At 47.2% G+C, this 23,337-nt stretch overlaps 1 protein-coding gene across 1 annotated transcript in view; it reads left to right on the plus strand.

Moving 5' to 3' along the window:
• The window catches only part of NRXN2 (neurexin 2), a 253,526-nt gene that overhangs the window by 25,868 nt on the left and 204,321 nt on the right, over positions 1-23,337 (plus strand). The window contains exons 2-3 of the mRNA XM_029284646.1: positions 584-630; positions 2,588-2,606. Coding sequence (XP_029140479.1) covers positions 584-630; positions 2,588-2,606 — 66 coding nt within the window. The remainder of the gene's footprint in view (positions 1-583; positions 631-2,587; positions 2,607-23,337) is intronic.

Below are 23,337 nucleotides of genomic sequence, written 5' to 3' on the forward strand. Positions count from 1 at the left end.
TTATATGTTTTAGCCTCCAGTCCCCTGATCATCTTTGTTGCTCTTCTCTGTGCTCTTTCTAGACTAGTTTAATGAAGAGAAGGACGAGGGGGGACAGGATAGCAGAGTTCCAATATCTCAGGGGCTGCCACAAAGAAGAGGGATCAAGCTGTTCTCCAAAGCACCTGAAGGCAGGACAAGAAGCAACGGATGGACACTAATCAAAGAGATAATTTATTCAAGTTTGGGAAGCAACACTTAAGCATTCATGAGCCTCACAAAATTTTATGCCTTTGAATTAAAAAAAATTTAGCCTAAAAAGATGCTACTAGACTCCTAATTTTGGCAACGGCGAGCTCCACTCAGCTTTTTGTAATTCTGCCACACCTCTTTTTGAACCTAACATCTGACCAGCTTTTTTCCACATGCTTTCGTTTGTGCGTTGATTTCCATGTACCCGTTAGACGTGCTCTGTGTCTTGAGTGCATGCGTGAGATCACTAAGAAGTCTTTTCAGTTGCTCGCATTGCCAGCTGTGTGTTTGCATGTGGGTCCACACGCACAGACCTCTTTTGTGGCCTTCTGCCTTCTCGTATCCTACGCAGTGAGCAAGGAACGGAACAACGGGCTGCGTCTGCACCAGCGAGATAAGGTTTGGTGCCTTGTGCCGTGACTGACGTCTCTTGATGTCGTGACTTCCTGGCGCGAAGCCAAGATGAAAGTAGACAGAGATGTGGGGTAGGCAGGTGTGCAGATGCTCACAGAAGGGAATGTGGGGTTGGGGCGGGGGGTCGTCCAACTGCTGAGCCCCATTTGGCTTCCATCCCTCCAACTAAAAGGCCTGTGTTGGCAGCCTGCAGATGGAGGCAGTTTTCTCATTTCTGTTGCACACTCGTCTGCTGCATTACTTTTCACGGGCCGTGCACACTTGGCAAAAGGGAAAGCAGCAGCCGAGTGTGCCACGCACACTCAGTGAATGGCGATGCAGTATCTAAGGGCCCTACGTTTGTTTCGGGACTCTATGCAGTAAGACCTGACCCTATACGGGTGAAGTTAGAAAAGACCAGCTAGGTCAGAAGGAACACTTTGGGGCTTCTGATTTGCGCAACTCCCTGGTGTGCTACAGCCTTGGTTCATTGGAGAGAAGGTACTTCAGGGTTGCAGTTTGGGGGGGGGGGTCTGCCGTTTCCTCTAAATTGAAACACACCATTGGGTGGTGCCCTGCAAGGTGTCTGTGTGATCCTAAAACATCTACATTAGCTATAATGCCCCTTTCAGTATTAAATCACATACAGGGAGTCCTCGACTTACAACAGTTCATTTAGTGACCGCTCAAAGCTACAACGGCATTGAAAAACGGGACTTATGACCATTTTTCCACAGTTGCAATCTTTGTAGCGTCCCCGTGATCACATGATCAAAATTCAGAAGCTTGGCAACTGGTCCCAAGGTCATGTGATCCCCTTTTGTGACCTTCTTACAGACAAAGTCAATGGGGAAGCCAGATTTACTGGGATAATAGCATATCAATTGCAGTGATTCATTTAATAACCGTGGCGAGAAACGTTGGAAAATGGGGCAAAACCCCTTTAACAAATGTCTCACTTCACGACAGAAATGTTGGGCTCCATTGTGGTTGTAAGTTGAGGGCTTACCTGTAGTTAAATTAGCGCTGTCTCCACCCAGACAAGTTCTGCACATCCCGGAGAAGGAAGGCAGGCAACAGTTGGGCTCCTACATCAGGCTGAACCAGGGTTTGCTTAATGTTGGTTTGACAAAGTTACTTGCTGGGCTTCTGCACCAACTTAGTAATGAGACTGGGGGATCTTGTACAAATTTGTCTGTCTGTAAAGGTAAAGATAAAACCTTCCTCTGTCCAGGATCCGACTGTAGAGGGTGGTGCTCACCTCCATTTCTTTACCGAGGGAGCCAGCATTGTCCGAAGACATTTTCTGTGGTCATATAGCTAGCATGACTATAAGCCGAAGCGCATGGAATGCTGTTACCTTCCCACTGAAGTGGTACCTATTTATCTACTCACATTTGCATGTTTTTGAACTGGTAGGCGGGTAGGAGCTAAGGCAAGGAACGGGAGCTCGTTCCATTGTGCAGTGTTCAGGTCTCAAACTATTTGTCTATATGCTACTAAAACTCTCGTGTCTATTTCATTGCTTGTAATGTTCAGTTGGGCAAAATAGGACAAGAATTTTTAAACCCGTGTACCTCCAATGGGCCGACTTAAAGAGTGTGTCCAAAATCTGGGACCCATGACCCCCGTGGGATTGAATGACGGCAAAGGTGTGGCCACTTTGCTGCTGCTGCGCCACTGCAGTCGGCCGCGGTCACCCGATCGTCATTTCCAACTCTCCCTTCCAGCTTCCTACGAGGAGAGTCAGTGGGGAAGCTGGCAGGAAGTCAGAAGTGGCCTCTGCTCCCATCGCTTCTTTGCTTGCCTGTGGCCATTCTGTTTTCCTGCTTAGGTAAATAATGACCCAACCGGTTGTGCAGTGTCATTTATCATCCTTGTGAGTGTCCAGATAACAGGTTAATTAGAGGGGTCCAAATTAGCATTTGTAGGAATGATGCAGTTAAGCGGCTGCTAACTCCAGGGTACCTTAAATAGCCAAGGTTTGATTTTCTCTCTACGGTTAAACCAGTAGATTCTCTCCCCATCCTGGCCCTCCTTGGCCCTTTCCCCATTAGTATTTATGATTGTCTTTAGCCTGCTTAATCCACGTTAGTCATTCCAGTTTGGGAATCAGATTATTTTTCATCCCCCGGGCGACTTAATCAGCAGTAAATGGCTTTGCTGTCGAAGCATGGGTGATCAATCCACTCTTTTGCCATATGCATATGCAAATGATCTCCCGCTTATTAGTCTGCTTACAGCCCAACATACAGGCAAATAAAGTCCACGGCTGCACAGCCTGCCAGGGGGTCACTGATGCGCAGATAGCAGTGGACCACTGCCATCAGAAAAGCCTGCTGCAGGTCGCCCCTGGGACGTGATTTGTGTGTGTCTGGTGCCAGCTGGGTTATTGATCACCTGGCTATCAGCTACCACCTGATGAAGCGCCTTACCATTAAGGTGACGAATTCAGACAGACAAGGCCGTCTTATCATTGCCACCCCGTGCCCACTGGCGAGCGCGTGATTTGTCTCTGCAGTGCCCGCGGATCTGAATGGTTTAGGAAACAGAAAGTTCACCACGATAGTTCTCACGTCTGTTTGTACTGGCAAAAAATTGGCTAGCTATTAATATCAACCTGCGCCCTATGCCTGAGGTCCTAGAATCACAGGGCTGGAAGGGATCTAGGAGGTCTTTTTGTCCGACCCCCCGTTCAAGGCAAAAGACCTTACACCACTGATGGCGAACCTTTTAGAGACTGAGTGCCCAAAACCTGCCCCCCATCCCCGTCCCCACTCCGCCCTGCCCGCTGGGCCACCCACCAGCTACACGGCCCGCCACAGATCACCCAAGCGGCCCAGCAGCACCATGGCGGCCACGCCCTCCACTCCGTCTTCAAGGCCTTGTGAAAAAGCGTCAGAATGGAGGCCAGTCTTATCTCTGCAGGGATGATGTTCCACGGGGAGGAAGCCCCCACGGAGAAGGCCCTTCTTCTGGGTCCCGCTTGATGGGAGGGGACCCATAAATTTCTAAGCTTTCAGCAACCATTTTACTTGTCTTTTTTATTCACCCCAATAATGCCAGAGGTAGATTTGTGAGGCAAAGTTACAAATATTGTTTCAGCGCGGGTTCGGTTCATATACCTGCAGACCCCAGATTCCCTTCTCTCCTCCGGTGAGTGTCATCCCACTCAGAAAAAATATCAAGCTGAGAAGACACGGCCTTTTGAATCCTTTCCCCGGTGGGGAAAGGGCGGGTGTTTTCTTTGGATTTCTGTTCAAAAGGAGCGCTGCTTTTGAAGAGTCCCCCCTGATGCCTCTCCTGGAATTGTGCGTACAAGAGAGGGAAGCCAGGGAGGCTGCCTGGTTGCCGGAGAGAGGACCGAGCATTCACACGCAGCCCCCCCCCTCCTTAACAATGTCACTGCATAAGCACAAAACACACCGTGCTCTGCTCTGATGTTCCTTTGCGGGGGAATTTTGAAAGCCCAATTCTCCTTTTATCAAATTGAATCCGGTAGGTGGGAGGAAGGCAGGTTAATTTCTGTGGAATGATGTTCTTTGCCGCAGCGTCTTTCAGGCCCAGAGATCTGCCACCTTCCCTGTACATTTCATTCCCTGATTTAGGGTCTGGAGCATATGTGCAGCCCAGGCATATAAAGCCGAAGAGGTAACAAGGCCGTCTCTTTCCCTTTATGTGCACGAAGGCATGAACCTTTTATGATTGCAAAACAGCAGGTAGACCCATAGACAAGCGCCTTTCCCCAATTAGGCTGTGGCTTTATTTACCTTAATGTTATGGGCATGGACAGAGGGTGGCCTTCCAGTTTTTGAACGAGGCTCTTTTCCCAGCCCATATGGAGAAGTCGGAGACCGACTGCGCAAAGCAGGCTCTTGGTCAAAGAACGGCGCTTTGCCTTCAGTCAGGTTTGCTTCCAGATGTTGAATAAAGAGTTGACTCGAAAAGGAATGCCGTTGGATGTACTGCACCAGCGGGCTGGCTGGTGTCTTTGAGGTCTGACAGCTAGAAGAATTAACCAGTGGAACCACCTGCCTCCAGAAGCGGTGAATGCTCCAACACTGGAAGTTTTTAAGAAGAGACTGGACAGCCATTTGTCCGAAATGGTGTAGGGTTTCCTGCCTGAGCAGGGGGTTGGACTAGATGACCTCCAAGGTCCCTTCCAAATTTTTTTATTATTATTATTATTATTATTATTATTATTATTATTATTATTATTATTATTATTATTATTATTATTATTATTATTATTATTAACATTGCAAAGTTGCAAATGGGAGAACGCGAGGACCAACATTTAATGTAAAGATGGCCTTTCCTAGCATTTTCTTTAAGTGCCTTTCCAAATCAGGCTAGCTAAAAAAAGGGAATGAGAAAATAAATCTTGAAATGCGACATTTAACAGTCTTAACTACAGAATAACAGAATTGGAAGGAACCTTGGAGGCCTTCTAGTCCAACCCCCTGCTCAGGCAGGAAACCTATAACATTCCAGACAAATGTGCACTCACAATTTCTGGAGGCAAGCTGTTCTACTGCTTAATTGTTCCCACTGTCAGGAAATTTCTCCTTAGTTCCAGGTTGTTTCTCTCCTTGATTAGTTTCCATCTGTTGCTTCTTAACTTGCCTTCTGGTGCTTTGGAGTATAGGTGGGCCCCCTCTTCTTTGTGGCAGCCCCTCAAGTATTGGAATATTGCTATTATGTCCCCCCTCGTCCTTCTTTTCACTAGACTAGCCATACCCAATTCCTGCAACCGTTCTTCGTATGTTTTAGCCTCCAGCCTCCCAATCATCTTCACCACCCCCCAATTATTTATAAATAAAATTTATTTATAAATTTACTTGTTTATAAATATTTATATTTATTTATAAATATGTTTGTTTAGGAAATTTATGTCACTGCCCAACCCCCCATGGTGACTCCAAGCATCTTACAAAGATAACCCCCTCCAGGTGACAGCAATCGGACCAACCCCTTAATGGGGCTCCATATCACGTTGGGGTCTCCAGTCCCCTTGGCAGAACCATGTCTTCAGGGCCTTTCAAAAGAATATCAAGGTGGGGGCCAATTTTATTTCTGGCCTGATGATATTCCACAGGGAAGGAGCCACCGTGGAGAAGGCCCTTCTCCTTGGTTCCAGTAGGTCAGGCGTAGACAACCTTGGCTCTTTTATGACTGGTGGACTTCAACTCCCAGAATTCCTGAGCCAGCCATGCTGAGGGGAAAGGGAGAGGTTTCCATGCTTAACCATGCTGGCTCAGGAATTCGGGGAGTTGAAGTCCACGAGTCATAAAAGAGCCAAGGTTGCCTACCCCTGCGCTAGGTGGACTTCCTTAAGAGAAGGGACCCATAATATTCCCTGCTTCCCCCTCCTGGTGGGTCGAATTTGCACCCTGGGCGAAGAGAGGCCTTTAATTTGGACCTGTCAACCTCCCCTTGGCTGGCTTCGCACAACGCCCTTAAACAAAATGTCGTTCCCGTTCTGGTAGAACACAAGCTATCTGGGTAAAGTTAACCAACGAACCAGGCTGTGGCAAACCCGGCGGTCGTGCCCATTTGGCAATTTGCGCAAGTCTGCGCAAGTGCCACCCTTGTACCAAGGCAGAGTGAGTGAGTTCGGGCCACCCGGGGAGAAAAGCGATGGAGAGATTTGGGAGTGAAATACGCGAGTGAGCGGATGGGTGGGTGTGCAAGACAGCAGTTGTGGCAGGAGTGGAGGAGACGTGAGTACAAGTGACAGTCTGAGCCATGGGAGGGAGGAGTGGTGCAAAGACGCAAGCTGTGTGGCAGAGGCTTCTCCTGTCGGTGTGCTGGCACGGGCCTTGCTGCTGCCTGAATTGGCATCGGCCTCTGCGGGGCAACCCCAGGCCTCCTTGTTTGTGTTTTGCCCCCCAGGTGTGGCATCCTCCCCGCCCCCCTCCGTCCACTTGGCAAAGAAGGGGTACGGTTCCCCAACTTTACAGTTTCTCCCCAGGAGGTCTTTTGTTCTGTTCTGCTCCAGAGAAAGTGTACAGGGTGTGCCCTTTGTGCGTTGCTGAAATGGATGTGCAAGGAAGCAAGCTAGAAAAGGGAACCGAGGGGCAGGATTAACAGCTGGGCGTGAGAGGGAGGAAGGGGGGGGAGGGAGGGAGATGGGAAAAAAAGAGGGGAAAAGCAGGTTGAAGGGAAAGCAAAGCAGGGTGTGGGGGGGGTCTTACAGTTCAGGCCTGAGAGAGCCCCTACTGAATTTGGCCCAACTGCCGAGAGGTGTCTCCCCCTCTCCCCATTCAGAAGCAATTCTGCTCTGCTTAACATTTGGGGTGGGGGCTCTGCAGCAGTCAGGAAAACATGGCTGCCTCCGTCATGCCTGAGGGATCATTGGAGTGGTCTCCATGGCAACGGGAGGAGAGAGGAGCATCCTAATGTGGTCGGCTTTCCTGGCTTTCCTTTCTCCGGGTTGGGACTCAGCCTCCAAGCCTGGCAGACAGCCCTGGTCATGAACGGCGCTCCCAGCCTGCTTTGAGCCAGGGCAATGCCGGGTGGCACCCTGGGATGCCGAGCCAGAGCCCCCCCCCCGGGCACAGGACTTGCCCTCCCCTCCCCTCAATATCCTGTGCGGAGCGAGCCGCTGGCTGTGTCCACTCCCCCCATTTATTTATATTGGAACTGGCCCACTGCAAATCTGGTCCTTGCATTCACACATCTTGAAGAAGGACATGATTAAGCTTGGGTTTAATTTTTGGCGTGGCGTAGCCCCTTGATACAAGCCAGCCGTTGTGATAGCATCATTGTTTAGTGTCCGATGTGGACCCAGAAGGTGGTCCTTCAACCACCCGGCTAACCAGACCGGGTGAATGCAGCCACCCAAGTGTGTTACACATAAATGCTTCAGAAGGATTTAAAAAAAAAAAAAGAGCGAGATTGATTCGGCATTCCTTCGGATGCTCTAGGCCAGTGGTGGCGAACCTATGGCACGGGTGCCAGAGGCGGCACTCAGAGCCCTCTCTGTGGGCACGCGCGCCATCGCCCCAGTCCTAGGCCTTCAGCTGGGTTTTATAAAACCTTTTCGCTTTAGGCCTCCGCCGCCGTGTGCAAAAAAAAAAAAAAGGTTCAATCAATCAGTCAATTTCAACTTCTTGTGGGAAAAAACAATCTTGCAAAGTTGGAATTGATTGATTGAACTTTTTAGTCCCACCCAGTCTGCTGTTACCACCGCAGCCACGCCCACCCAATGGGCCACGCCCACCCGGCACCCGACGATGCATAAGTGGGTTTTGGGTTGCAGTTTGGGCACTTGGTCTCTAAAAGGTTCGCCATCACTGCTCTAGGCTAGGCCACAGCTGGAATAAGCTTTCTGTGAAAGCAGCTATGGTAGTTTGTTTGGCCAGGTTTAAGGGATTGTGTGAACCCAAGCCAGGGGGTGAGTGATCTGGAGAGTTCTACACACACACACACACACACACACACACACACACACACACAGATGGTTTGGCCATCTTCTCCTCCCCCCCCGCCCCAAAAGATAGTAGTTTCTTCAGGAAAAGATAGAAGAGAGTACAGATAGTCCTCGACTTACAACAGTTCATTTAGTGACCGTTCAAAGTTACAACGGCACTGAGAAAAGCGACTTATGGCCATTTTTCAGAGTTATGACCTTTGCAGCCTCCCCCAGGATCATGTGATCAAAATTCACAGGCTTGGCGACTGGTTCATGTTTACGACAGTTGCATAACTGTCATAAACATGACCTAGGATCACGTGATCTCCTTTGGCGACCTTCTGGCAAGCAAAGTCAATGGGGAAGCCAGATTCATTGAACAACCCGGGTTACTAACTTATCAACTGCAGTGATTCGCTTAACAACCAAGGCAGGAAAGGTCGTAAAATGGGGCAAAACTCCCTTAACAAATGTTTCACTTAGCAACAGAAATTTTGGGCTCATATTGTGATCGCAAGTCGAGGACTATCTGTGTTTAAATCTTTCAAATACGTTCAATTACCTTTAGTTTTCTTGGCAACATTATGGAAATTGGCCTTTGCCATTTTCTGGGAAATGTTTTTTTTTTTTAAAAAAAAGCTTCCCAGACTAGTCTGTGGCCTTAGAGTCTTCAGGTGGTCTCCTATCCATAGGCAGTAATAAAATTGGAGCCTGGTTAAATTTTTGAAGGTCAGTCAAGGACAACTGGGGACTGATACCTTTTTTTGGGCAAAAAACTGGTTTCCCCTCAAGTCTCTCTCAGTTCCTGGTGACTCCATGTTTTCTTAGCAAGATAGAAATATTTTCTTCTAGGGTTCCCCCCCCCCGCTTCCCAGCCTAGCCTACAGCTTTGACATTTCCTGGTGGTCTCTCATCCAGGAACCTAACCAGGTTTGACTTTGCTTTAATTTGGTAGGTCAGCTAGGGGTGTGTGTCCGTGCACACTCATATCTAAAACCAGCCAAAGAGTTTTAAAATCCTGCCTCCTCCCCCCTGATCGCATTACTCATTTTTGGTCCGTAGAAAAATGGACGGGTGGGTGGGAGGGAAAGTGACCCCCATCTACCAAATAGCATTCTCTCTACTTCACTGTTTTTCAGCCAGAGCCATTTAAAGCTATAATATGGATTTCAATTCCCACAAAGGAAGTGCAAGGAACTTGTGCTGTTGAAGGCTGGTGTGGGACTTGTGGTGAAGCCAAGTGATGAATGCAGAAAGCCTTCAAATGGGAAGACAGAGATGGTTCAAGTTGTCTACAGCTTCCATAATAATTTTGTCTGCTTTCAACGGCTGCCAGACACTGTCGGTTGCTATGTGCTGGTAGGGGGGGATGAGAGAGTTGCTCTCCCTAGACTTTTGCTCCTTGAATGTGTTTTTATTCAGGAAAAAAAAAGTTTTGGCCCACTGAGTGGACTTTCACTTAGAGGATTTCGAGCTCCAAGCCTTAAAAGATACTGTAGGAGGAGAGCGATCTTAGTCTATAGCACTTACAGTATTAGAATTTAATTTCTGTTTACAGTTTGTACAGTTGCTGTGCAAACATTAATGTTTTAATGTTTGTACCTCTGTTTCTGTGGGTTGCCTGACGTTGAGGTGGGTGGCTTGTAAATTTAACAAATAAATACATAAAAAAGAAGAAGAACTTGTCATGAAATTAAAATTTGCAATCATACTGGCTGGGGATTTCTGGGAGTTGAAGTCCACCCCTCTGAAAGGTTGGCCCGTCATTTTGTTTGGAGAGCATCAGGGCTGCCTCACACACCCCTTCCTTTGGTTTCACCCCCTGCTCCATGCGTTGGCATTGCCCGCAACAAGGACATGCTCAGTCTTTTGCGTGGCTAATGCCAACTTCTGTGGAAATGGGAGGCTGTGCACCTGCCACATGTCACATGTTGTTCATTTTGGGTTTGCCCAAAGCATCGCCCTTATAAGCACACAGTAAGCCACCCAAAATGGATCTGGGTTCAAACTAGCCAAGCGGAGCATGTTGTAGGAATGCAACTACCCAGATTGCAACTGACCTGGTTAAGCGTGTTGTGCGAAGGCAGCCTGATCGTAGCCTTGTTCCTTCGTCTGCAGCATTTATATATTTCTCTTTCAACCAGGCCACTGGGACAGTTCTCAAATCTCCATGGTGCCCACAAATCAGGGAGGGGGGGTTAAAATTTCCCCCCTTTTTAGAGAACTTGATTGTCCCCGGTTGAGGAAATGCCTTCCTAACAAAGTCAGCTTTGCTACCTCATTTTGTGCCCGCTGTTACGTAGGAAGCCAAGCGATAAAACTTGTTGTGGACTAGTAACTTCTGTGGATTTGCTTGCAGGCCTGAAACAAACATAATGGCATTGTTGTGTGGAGTGATTCCAGAGCTCAAATCCCAAGACTCTGGTCCTCTTGCCCCTTGGCAGCACCTATAGTCCTCGACTTGTAACGATCCTTTAGCGATTGAAGTCATAACCCTGAATAAAGGTGACGTGACCAGTCCTGACACTTACAACCATTGCAGCATCCTTGTGGCCAATGTGATCAGAATCGGCAACAGGCACGTATTTACGACGGTTGCAGAGTCCCGGAGTCCTATGTCCCCAAAGAATTTTTCCAAAAGGCAACTGAACTTTCTTGGTTCATGGGTTCCCGTGCGATTTTCATCTGCAACTTTCCCCGCGGCTTCGGACAAGGAAATAATAACAATAACAACAACAACAACAATAACAATAACAATAATAAAGTTGGAAGGGACCTTGGAGGTCATCTAGTCCAACCCCCTGCTCAGGCAGGAAACCCTATACCATTTCAGACAAATGGCTGTCTAGTCTCTTCTTTAAAACCTCCAGTGTTGGAGCATTCACCGCTTCTGGAGGCAGGTTGTTCCACTGGTGAATTATTCAACTTCTAACTGTCAGGAAGTTTCTCCTTAGTTCTAGGTTGCTTCTCTCCTTGATTAGTTTCCATCCGTTCCAAGTGAATGGGGGAAGCCCGATTCTCTGACCCCCTGTGTGATTTACCTAGCAACTGCGGCGATTCGCTTAACCGCCGTGGCAAAAAAAAAAAAAAGGCCGTAAAAGCAGGTGCAAACTGATTTAATCACTGCCTTGTTTAGCCATGGAAATTCTGGTCCCGATTCTGATGTTAAGTTGAGGACTCCCTGTAGAGTCTTTCCTTGCTGCAGGACAGGCGTCCGGAACGGTTTGGGATAAAACATAAAGGAAGTGCAAAGCTCTTGCGCTGTCTGAGACTTAAAAGCCAAATGAGGAATACAGATTAATATAAACAATATTTTCCTCTTCAAATGGGAGACAGAGGTTGTTCAAGATGTCTACAGGTCCCACATCCTTTTATCTGCTTTTACTTGCTGTCTTTCAACGGCTGCCAGACATTGTCGGTTGCTTTGTGCTGGCAGGGGGGGGGGGGGGGGGCGTTGTTCTCCCTAGACTTTTGCTCCTTGAATGTGTCTTTAGACAAAAAAAAAAAAAAAAGGTTTTGGTCCACTTAGTGCACTTTCACTAAAAAAAGAATGAGCTTCAACCTCCAGCTTTAAAAGATACCATAGGAGGAGAGCTGTGGTAGTCTATGGCAGTGAAAAAGAAGAATTTGTCATGAAATTCAACTTTTCGTCCTCCCACTGAAGAGACCGTCAGATTCCAAGGGAACGGTCCTTCGCTAAAACTCTGTCAACAGCAGGAATGGGAAGTGAGCCAGGTGTTGAACCGGGGGGCGGGGGGACATAGATTCCGTAATCCACTTAGCCTCCTCGGTCATTTTATCCAAGTTCTGCTTGGTAGACAAGCCAAACCTCTATTCCCAAGTGTGGCCTTGGTAAGACCACACTTGGAACACGGCATCCAGTTTTGGTTACCGCAAATAAGGAACGGTTGCTGGAATTAGGTATGTCTAGTTTAACGAAGAGAAGGATGAGGGGGGACATGATAGCAGTGTTCCAACATCTCAGGGGCTGCCCCAAAGAAGAGGGAGTCAAGCTATTCTCCAAAGCACCCGAAGGCAGGACAAGAAGCAACGGGTGGAAACTAATCAAGGAGAGAAGCAACCTGGAACTAAGGAGAAACTTCCTGACAGTTAGAACAATTAACCAATGGAACAACCTGCCTCCAGAAGCGGTGAATGCTCCAACACTGGAGGTTTTTAAGAAGACATTGGACAGCCACCTGTCTGAAATGGTATAGGGTCTCCTGCCTGAGCAAGGGGTCGGACTAGATCACCTCCAAGGTCCCTTCCAACTTTATTATTATTATTATTATTAAATATAAAAAAGATGTTGAGACTCTAGAAAGATTGCAGAGAAGAGCAACAAAGATGATTGGTGGACTGGAGGCCAAAACATCCAAAGAACGGTTGCAGGAATTGGGTCTGTCTAGTCTAGTGACAAAAAAGGACTGGGTTGACATGATAGCAGTGTTCCAATATCTCAGGGGTTGCCATAAAGAAGAGGGAGTCAAGCTATTCTCCAAAGCGCCTGAAGGCAGGACAAGAAGCAACGGAGGGAAACTAATCAAGGGGAGAAGCAACCTAGAACTAAGGAGAAACTTCCTAACATTGAGAACAATTAACCATTAGAACGGCTTGGGGATGCTCCATCCCTGGAGGCTTTGAAGAAGAGACTGGACAGCCACCTGTCTGAAATGGTATGGGGTCTCCTAGTTGAGCAGAGATTTGGACTAGAAGACCTCCCAGGTCCCTTCCAATGGTGTTATTCTGTTATTCGGCTACATTTTGTTCTCCAGCCTGACTTATTCTAGACCAGGTCTCGAAATCCTGCTGGTTGGTTTTAGAGTTTGGAGAAGTTAAGGAGCGGAGGAAGCCAAGCCAGGATTATTTGATGCTAATCAGGCAGTTTAGATGCACAGGCTTGACCTGAAAGGCAGATGCTGAAATGTTCACCCAGCAAGGCCTTGCCCTCTTCTTCCGCTGTGTTTATTGGGTTTAATTTATGAACGTCCACACTTGCCTTTTAAACAGTCTTCTCATTAGAACAAGTGCGTGCCCGCAGAAACATGCCCACTTGCACTTAACCTGGCTTCTGAATTGCAAGTGATCCTTGACTTACGACCACAGTGGGGACTGGACTCTCTGTCGCTAAGTGAGGCAGTGGTTAAGGGAATAATCACACGGCCGTGCTCAATTATTACCATCTTTTTAGCCACAGTGGTTGTTCCTGATTTATACAATTTATAAGCACCCATCTCCCTCGGCAGCGCGGACTCATTCAGCAAATCATGCCGTCATTAAGCGGATCTGACTCCCCCATTGACTTTGCTGGTTGGATGCCAATGATGATCACGGGACTCCAGGATCATGTGACCGTGGGGACACTAAATGGTTGTAAATTTCTGGGTTCACACTGAACCATAAGATTGACCCAATAGACCAGGGGTCCCCAACCTTGGCAACTTTAAGACTTGTGGACTTCAACTCCCAGAATTCCTCAGCCAGCAAAGTCTTAAAGTTGCCAAGGTTGAGGACCCCCTGCAACAGACTGAATTCACACGGTATATTTTGTCACCCCAAACCTCTTCCAATGTGCATATGGATCAGAGCATCTAATGTGAATCTGTTTGCTAGGTCTTGGTTTGGCTTGGGGGAACCGTTGTGTGAGCACAGCCATCGAGGAAGTTGTCATGATGTATGTATTTTGAGGCCTTGGCATTAATTATTTGTGGACTCCTTAAACACAGCACGTAGCATGAATTAGTAGATTGCTTGAACGCAGCGCATTAATTAATTTCAGCTTTTTAGCCAGCCTTTGAACGTTTGTATGTCTGTTTAAGGTTGTCGTATCATGTAATGGTTCGTATTCCACCTCGATCGACCAGCCGTTCCATCAAATTTTTCTGTCATCCTTACCTGCTTTGAGCTTGATTGACAGCAGAAAAGCCACGTACGACACAAATACACAGTTTGGGGGGGGGGTTGGAGTAGGCAGGCTGACTATATGGGGTCTGGAGGTCCCTCAGATTGTCCTGGTGTGTTGTAAGGGCAAAGGGGAAAATGTGAATGTGGGTCTCTTTGGGGACGATGGAGAAATCTAGAACCCCACATCTTTAACTCATTTGCAGGTAGTCCTCGGCTTAGAACAGTTCATTTAGTGACCGTTCAAAGTTACATCACTGAAAAAAGTGACTTATGACCGTTTTTTACACTTACGACCGTTGCAGCATCCCGCTGGTCATGTGATCAAAATTCGGACGCTGGGCAACTGACTCATATTTATGACGGTTGCAGAGTCCCAGGGTCACGTGATCCCCTTTGGCGACCTTCTGACATGCAAAGCCAATGGGGAAGCCAGAATCACTTAACGGCGGTGTTACCAACTTACCAACCGCAATGATTCACTTAACAACTGTGGCAAGAAAAGTTGTAAAATGGGGCAAAACAACAGAAATGTTCAGGGCTTAATTGTGGCCGTACGTTGAGGACCACCTGTATTTCTCTTTAACATCCTCTGACGGGACTAAAGTTCCAACCACTCCAGTATCCCCTTGGGCAGGTGGTGCAGTGTGCATTTGAAAAAAAAGTGTGTTCCCCTTGCCATCCTTTCAGAGGTTTTCTAACTAACAAACAGAACGATGGAAGATGCTTGAATTTAGATTCCTGCACAGATCTGCAGCATCAGGGTGGGATCTGGATTTGATAACTTAAATCAGTGTTTCTCAACCTTGGCTACTTGAAGGTGTGTGGACTTCAACTCCCAGAATTCCCTAGCCAGCCATACTGGCTGGGGAATTCTGGGAGTTGAAGTCCACCCCTCTTAAAGCATCCTAGCTGGGAAATTCTAGGAGTTGAAGCCCACCCCTCTTAAAGCGTCCTGGCTGGGGAATTCTGGGAGTCGAAGCCCACCCTTCTTAAAGTATCCTGGCTGGGGAATTCTGGGAGTTGAACTCCACCCCTCTTCAAGCAGCCAAGGTTGAGAACACAATCCCTTTCAATACTGTTTCCTCCCCCCCCCCAATTCCGAATGAGGCCTGTAAAATGAGCCTCTGATCCATATTAGACCCGGAGCAGAAATCATCCCCGCTCGTTTATGGGGCCTCTAATCCTTTAGCTTCATCCTGGGAATCTCTTTTCTGGCCCTGAACTTCAGCCGAGCCTTTACTGTGAAAGCCGAGGGTGGCTGGAGGCGTTCAGAGCAGGCACGGCTGCCTTTCCGCGCCTGCCTGTCTCGAGTGCCGATCTAAACGATTATGGCGCGCCTGGAGCAACACCGCGGCTGCTCCTCTCTTTCCTTTGTGTGCGCAGAACAATTGGGAGGAAAGGCTGAATTTTCCGTTGGGGGAATGCAGGACAGGTAGTCCTCGACTTACGAGCACGATGGAGCCCAACGTTTCTGTTGTTAAGTGAGGCGTTTGTTAAATGAGTGCTGCCCAGCGAATCACTGCAGGTGTTTAAGCGAGTCACACAGTTGTTATGTAAATCTGGCTTCCCACTTGACTTTGCTTGTCAGAAGGTCGCAAAAGGGGTGATCTTGGGACACAACGACCGTTGTGTGAACCAGTTGCCAAGCCTCTGAATTTTGATCACATGAGGATGGGCATGCCTCAAAAGTCATAAGTGTGAAAAATGGTCCTAAGGCAGTTTTTTTCACTGCCATTGTAACTCTGAACAGTCGCTAAATGAACTGTTGTAAGTCGAGGACTCTCTGTACCCCAAACCGCTGATCAGAAAAGTTTTACTGAACTTTGAGACAGTCCCTTAAGTTGCTTCCTTCGGCACCGTCGTAATTTTGAATGGTCGCTGAACAAACAGCCCTAATTCAAGGACTACCCGTATTATAAAAACAAAATCATCAAATGTCCTTGTTGGACTTTGAAACTGATGTAAAGACGGCCACATGTGCTAAACTATATTTAATGGGTTCACGTGTGGTTACCCAAGGAAAAACCACTTTTGCCCCATTTTGCGTAATTTAACCAGGCTTTAGGAAAGCGGTGGCTTAAAGTCTGCAAGTTCATTTGCCGTTGGAATATAGAGAGCTGGGAGAAGTGTTTTCAGACCATGCATTAAATCATAAAATGTCAGACTGGGATGGAGATAATTGCAGTGCAGGGATCTAACTTGAGCAGAATCCATTTAGCTCAGCCTTTCTCAACCCTGGCAACTTGAAGAGGGGTGGACTTCAACTCCCAGAATTCCCCAGCCAGCATGTTTAAACCTCCGTGGCAAAGGAGACCCCCCCACACACAAAAAACCCCCCTGACCACTGAAATCTGTTACCTTCTCGTTTCATTTACTAGTATTGTTGGGGAAAAAAACGAACAGGCCATCTGATTCAGTGTGGGTCTTTGTCACTGCAGCATCCTTGACAGACAGTCCTCCAGCTTCTGGTTCAACCTGTCCAGTGTTGGGAAGCCACACCCTTGCAAGGGTGGGTCTCCCGTTGGGGAACCAGCTTTTGGCACTGGGGAAATTGGTCTCACCTGACACCTTTATCCAGCAGGGCCAGGGTGCCTCCTTTAGCGCCAGGGAGGGGGCCAGGCAAAACTTTCCCAATTTGAACATCCAGAATTTATTATTGTTGTTGCTAGATTTTTATCCTGCCCTTTTCTATGTACAACTGAAGGCAGTACACCTGTGTCATCCTTCTGCCTCCTATTTTCCCCACCGCCACAACCTATCCGGTGGGTCAGGCCCAAAGTCACTCAGACAGTTTTCATGCCTAAGGCGGGACTAGAATTCACTGTCTCCTGGTGGTTGGATCAAAGTCACCCAGCTAGCTTTAATGACTGAGATAGGACTAGAACTCACCGTCTCCTGGTGCTTGGCCCAGATCACCCAGCCGGCTTTTATGCCTAAGGCGGGACTAGAATTCACTGTCTCCTGGTGGTTGGATCAAAGTCGCCCAGCTAGCTTTAATGACTGAAATAGGACTAGAACTCACCGTCTCCTGGTGCTTGGCCCAAAGTCAAGCTTTTATGCCTAAAATGGGATTAGAACTTGCCATCTCCTGGTGACTGGCTGAGAGTCACCCAGCCAGCTTTCATGCCTAAGGCAGAACTAGAACTCACCATCTCCTTGCTTTCTAGACCAGCACCTTCACCATGACACCAATTTGTCCACTCTATTTTGAACCCCAAATAGCCATTCCGTTAGCAAAACGGGCTGCTTTGAGCATTCTTGGGAAGGCTTAGAGCTCAAACTCTCTCACAAATTTCTTCCAGAAGCGTTTGATTATCACTGTTACTCATCATCCCCATTCAGGTTGTGCTGAATGGGGATGATGGACGTTGTGATAGACGCCCTAGAGGGCCCAGTGCTAGACAAAATTGCTGCAGAAGGGGACGGCTTTGTTCATGTAACCTGTTGATTCAGTGGATGGAATTCGATTAGTTTTAACCTTGGTTTGTTTTTTTTTCTTTTGTGGTGAATAGCTTTCAGGTCACAGTCAGGTTAAGCTATGCCAATGCCAAAAAAAAAAAAAAAAGTCCCTATTATACAAGCCAGTTTTGTGGCTTTCTTACATATTAGGGCTTCGCTCTGGGAAATATGAAAAGCTATTTTTGAAGAAATACAAAAGGAGATTTTCTCCTTGGTGCAATTTTCTCCTTGCTCCACAAGTCACTGCCAACTCCCTAAATGACTGGTTTTAGAAATTGAAAGACATCCAAGGCAATATTCTCAGCCTCTGAAGAATGGCTAAACTGTGTGTGTGTGTGTGTGTGTGTGTGTGTGTGTGTGTGTGTGTGTGTGAGAGAGAGAGAGAGAGAGAGAGAGAGAGAGAGAGAGAGAGAGAGAGAGAGAGTAATGGAGAGAAAGAAAGAGAAAGAAAGAGAAAAAAAAAGAAAGAGAAAGAGACAGAGAAAGAGAAAGAAAGGGAGAGAAAGAGAAATGGAGAGAAAGAGAAAAAAAGAAAGAGAAAAAGAGAAAGACAGAAAGAAAGAAAAAAAAAAAGAGAGAGAGAGAGAGAGAGAGAGAATTGGATTTGCAATTCCAACATTTTACCCATTTTAGGACTTTGTGTGACGAAGAGTGAAGGACAGGTGACCGTAGCTCTTTGGTGCTGTGTCTGATAGATAGATTGATTGCTTCTGGGATAGTTGTGGTCTCGGTGTGTGTACGTGTGTGTAAGAGAGAGCAGGAGAACGAGAGCCCACTCGTTCGGAAACAGCTGCCAATGCAGCAACTGAAGCCGACGTGATGATAAATGGGGACCGAGGGGTGTCACTCAGCATGGCAGGGCCACTAGAAGTTGGATGCAGCATCCTTCGGCTGCGGGAGGGGAGGCAATCAGGGGATCCCCACCTCTTTCTGGCAAGCTCGTCCTGCACACCAGTCCTTGCCCAGCGAGCTTTCACGGGAAGGCAAAAAAACAGAGAAAAGCAGGGGCCATTTTGTGAGTGTGACGGAGTCTGTGCTCATCTTCCTAAAAAGCTTGGTGACTTTGGGTGAAGGGGGCTGGCCTTTTCTCAGAGGCAGATCCAAGGTGGGAGAAAAGAAGATCTAAGACAGTACTTCTCAACCACCTGGGCGACTTTAAGCTGTATGGACTTCAACTCCCAGAATTCCCCAGCCAGCGTGGGGACAACCTTGAGCTGTATGGACTTCAACTCCCAGAATTCCCCAGCCAGCTTGGGGACAACTTTGAGTTGTATGGACTTCAACTCCCAGAATTCCCCAGCCAGCTTGGGGACAACTTTAAGCTGTATGGACTTCAACTCCCAGAATTAGCTTGGCTGGCTGGGGAATTCTGGGAGTTGTAGTCCATACAGCTTAAAGTTTCTCAGGTTGAAAAGTACTGCTTTAGACCTCCTTTGTCACACGAATCTAACCTCACTTGGAAGCAATAATTTCCCCCTTTTGCCCTGTGGAGAAGATCAAATAGATCAGTCATCTCTGCTGGATCTGCCTTGAGGGAGATTCTCATCTGTAGCCAATAACTTTTGCTTCCAAACTCGGCCATAATTGCACCTTTGGCTACGCTACGTTTTCTTTGGGATGTCACGTGCAAAGCTGATTCTTGTGGTTTGTAAAGCAGGATATACAGGTAGTCCTCGACTTACGACCATAACTGAGCCCCAAATTTCAGCGGCTAAGTGAGACAGTTGTTAAGCGAGTTTTCCCCCATTTTACGACCTTTCTTGCCACCGTTGTTAAGTGAATCACTGCAGTTGTTAAAAGTAATCCGGTTGCTAAGTGAATCTGGCTTCCCCATTGACTTTGCTTGTCAGAAGGTCGTAAAAGGGGTTGACATTACCCCAGGGGACACCGCAACTGTCACAAATACGAGTCAGTGGCCAAGCATCTGAATTTTGATCACGTGACCCTGGAGATGCTGCGACGGTCGTAAGTGTGAAAAAAGGTCATAAGTTTACTTTTTTTTCAGTGCTGTTGTGACTTCGAACGGGCACTAAATGAACCGATGTAAGTCAAGGACTCCCTGTACTGAACAAATTGTGGGTCACTCCATAAATCAAGGTGAAACCAACTGGCATAGAGTGATGTGCAAACCCAATTAGCACCCTTATTCTGCCCAGGAAATTGCTTTGTATTGGGTTATTTTTTCATCTATTCTAGGATTACTCACTTAATTGCCTGGAGGCCTTTGCTTACTCACCATGGATGACCAGTAACACAACTGCATTGGCTCCTTTGTCTGCCTTGGAGCCTGGAAGCATTCTTGATTTTTCAATGCCTAGTTATTTTTGTATTATATCTGCATTTTTACCCACTGTGGACCTCAGGCAGTAAAATAGAAGGTCATAGACCAGGGATGGATGTGGGCACAGACTGATAATTAATCTGGAATAAGTGATGTGGAATAAAACTCTGCATTGTATACAATAGATAAGTGTGAACTCAGTCTAGACACCCATAGTGTTTTTGGGAGTGCACCTTCCATCAGAGACAGCTTAGTGCTGTTGTTTATTTCTTTGGAGAAGTTAGATGGCCCACCCACTCACGTTCAGTGACTCTAGGCAACTTACAAAAAATCAAAACTCAATGTACAAAGTAAAAACAATAACTTGGATGGAAACTAACCAAGGAGAGAAGCAACCTAGAACTAAGGAGAAACTTCCTGACAGTTAGAACAATTAACCAGTGGAACAACCTGCCTCCAGAAGCGGTGAATGCTCCAAAATTGGAAGTTTTTAAGAAGAGACTGGACAGCCATTTGTCCGAAATGGTATAGGGTTTCCTGCCTGAGCAGGGGGTTGGACTAGATGACCTCCAAGGCCCCTTCCAACTTTTTTATTATTATTATTATTATTATTATTATTATTATTATTATTATTATTATTATTATCTTCAAACATCCACCCCCCCCCCCGGATTGCCCTTTCTGTGCAGAAAATGTCGTATTTATTCAGGATCATGAGGACTGGAATCTTATTTTCCCATAATTCGCCACTCGGCATTACCTCACACTGTGAGATGAGCGGCATATAAATTTGACAAATAAAGAAACAATGCAGGCAGACCTCTGCTTACGACCGCAGTTGAGCCCCAGATTTTGGCTGCTAAGCCAGACGTTTCTTAAGTGAGTTTTGCCCCGTTTTACGACCTTTCTCGCCACGGCGGTTAAATGGATTGTTGCAGTTGTTAAGTTTGTAACCCGGTTGTTAAGTGAACCTGGCTTTCCCGTTGACTTTGCAAAGAAGGTCGCAAAAGGGGATTCCGTGACCCCGGGGGACACGGCAACCGTCATAAATAGGAGTCAGTGGCCAAGCGTCTGAATTTTGATCACGGGACCCTGGGGATGCTGCAACGGTTGTAACTGTAGTGAGTGACCACAATCCACTGAACCCAGGCAGACTGTAAGACAGTCAGATTTAGTTACACTAGTAATTCTGGCAGCATGTGAACCCAGCTGTGGATTCTCAACCTTGCCTGCTTTAAGCTATGTGGACTTCAACCCCCAGAATTCCCCAGCCTGGTTGGGACATTCTGGGAGTTGAAGTCCACACCTCTTCAAGTTGCCAAAGTTGAAAAAACTCTGGATCAGGGGTCTTCAAACTTGGCCCTTTGATGACTTGTGGACCAACTCCCAGAATTCCTCAGCCAGGTCTGGATAATAGCAAGTGAGCTCCACATCCTTGCCCCTTTCCAGAAAGGCTCTGAAATCCCATGAGCACTTGCACCAGGACCCTACAGGCACGGCTTCGTGACCTTCCCAGCCCCATTGGCCAGACCTGCGGCCAACCCCATTGGCCGTTGCAGCCGATCAGCCTTAGAGGGGCGCATTCCACTGGTGGTCCTTGATTTATGACAATAATTGGGATCAGGATTTCTGTTGCTTATCAAGGTTGGGTGTTCAGCGAATCACACTCGATTTTCCCACGGTCGACAAGCAAATCACTGCACCCCTTAAGTGTATTGTGTGGTCGTTAAGCAAATCAATCTTTTCCCCTTGGACTTTGCTGGCTGGAAACTGGCTGGGAAGGTCACAAATGATCCCAAATGCTGCACTAAACAAACGGGGGTAAGTTGAGGACTGTATTCTGCCAGGCTCTGCTAGTGAGTTCTAGAAGGGAGAGTTTGGCTTTTTTTTTTCCAGCCCCTCTTTCTCTCCAGCTCTTTTTCCTGGAGGACTAAATAGGCAAGCTGTAGCAACGGAGGCAATTGAATGGGGTTGATTTAAATCTGGGTCTGTTTGGGGTTACATTTAAATCCGTGGAGGTTAATTGACTGGGTCAGTTGATCCTTTTTAATGAGTCCCTGCAACACATCAATCCTGCTTGATGAGGTCAGTGTGTATTGTGGGAACAGGGTGGCATACAGCTCTGAACCAGACTTGTCCTCCAAGGCAACACACTCATCTTTTAAAGTTTGGGTTCGTTTCTTTCTGACTTAACTTGTGGAACACCAGCCTGTTTGGTTAGTTTCTGGTTTAATATCTTGGGCCAAGTGAGTGATGCGTGTCGTCCGAACACAGCTTCCCGAATGTCCCAGAGACTTTGTTCCTGCATCCTTCCATCCAAGGCTACCAATAGTGTAGATATGGTGTTTGTTGTCTTGCCTTCTGCAAAGATGTGGTCTGTGTTATTCACGGAGAACTGGTCTGAATTGAAAAGGGACCCTGGTTTTGGTTTGGGGAAAATTGTCCCCCTGTTCCCACAGCCCCCTGGGGTGGAGCTGCACGGATGTCTCCTCGCCCAGAGCCCCCCAAAAGTTTTTACAGGGCAAGGGGCTCCCCCGGGGGCTCCACTAACCATTTTCCTTCCCAGAACGGTTCCCGCTCCCGCTGCGTCTTGCCATCTGAAAATGCAACGCTGTCCTGTTAAGGCTGTTTGGTTTTCTTTTCTTTCAAGTTTTGTTGTTTATAACCCAGGAAAGAAAAAGAAAAAAAAAGCATTTTTCTCTCACCCGGCGATGTAGCATCTGCCTTAAATGCTTTTTTTTTAAAAAAAAAACATATAATCCCCAAAGAAACCCAACTTTTAATTTTTCTTCCCTGTTCCCTTCTTGTTACTGCTTTGGTTCTCTCTGGCTCTGTCCGGGATTTTAAGTTCTTCCTCCATTCCTTTTCTGTTTGTTTCGGCATCCAGCCCTCAATCCCCTTCCCTCCCTTCTCTGTCTGCTGGGGGTCTGGATGCCTGTCACAAGTTAAAAAAATGCTTTTAAATTGTGGCAAAGAGGGGAAAAAAATGGGAGGGAAAAAGGCACGCAAAAATACTGAGCAGAAAAAAGAAAGAAAGAAAAAAAGAAAGGAAGGGAAAGTTCCAGGTCGAGTAGACTGTGATTTGTCGGTTCCATACCAAAAGGCAAAGAAAAGTCGTTTTACTGAAAAACGAAAAACAATTAAAGAAGACAAGAGGTCAAGGACCAGTAAAGAGAGAGAGAGAGATTGCGTGTGTTTCTCCCTCGCTGTTTCCTTCTCTTTTCTGGCTGCTCTCCCTCTTTCACTCCGATTTCTCTCTTCTCATCTGCTTGAGCCATTTCATCACCGCAACCCGGTTCTGACGTCTCCCAGGTTTCGCTCTTCTGCCGCTGCATTATCTATTTTATGTCGAAGGGAGGTGTGTGCGTTTTATATGTGACAGTTGGAGGGAAAGAATCGGGGTGGGGGCGGGGTGGGGGCCTCGTTACAGCCCTGCAGAGTGGGATGAACCGTGGTGGTGGTGGGGGGTCTGCTTGATTGCCCCAGGATGCTGTTCCTCAACCCTGGCAACTTTGAAGATGTGTGGACTTCAACTCCCAGAATCCCCAAGAAATTGGGAAAAGCGGTGGCCATTTTGTGAGTGTGACGGAGTCTTTGCTCATCTTCTTGTAAAAGTTGGTGACTTTGGCTGAAGAGGGCTGGCCTTTTCTCA

Source organism: Protobothrops mucrosquamatus, unplaced genomic scaffold (genome assembly GCF_001527695.2).
Source record: "Protobothrops mucrosquamatus isolate PMUCROS unplaced genomic scaffold, P.Mucros_1.0 scaffold787, whole genome shotgun sequence".
In the NCBI taxonomy this organism is placed as follows: domain Eukaryota; kingdom Metazoa; phylum Chordata; class Lepidosauria; order Squamata; family Viperidae; genus Protobothrops; species Protobothrops mucrosquamatus.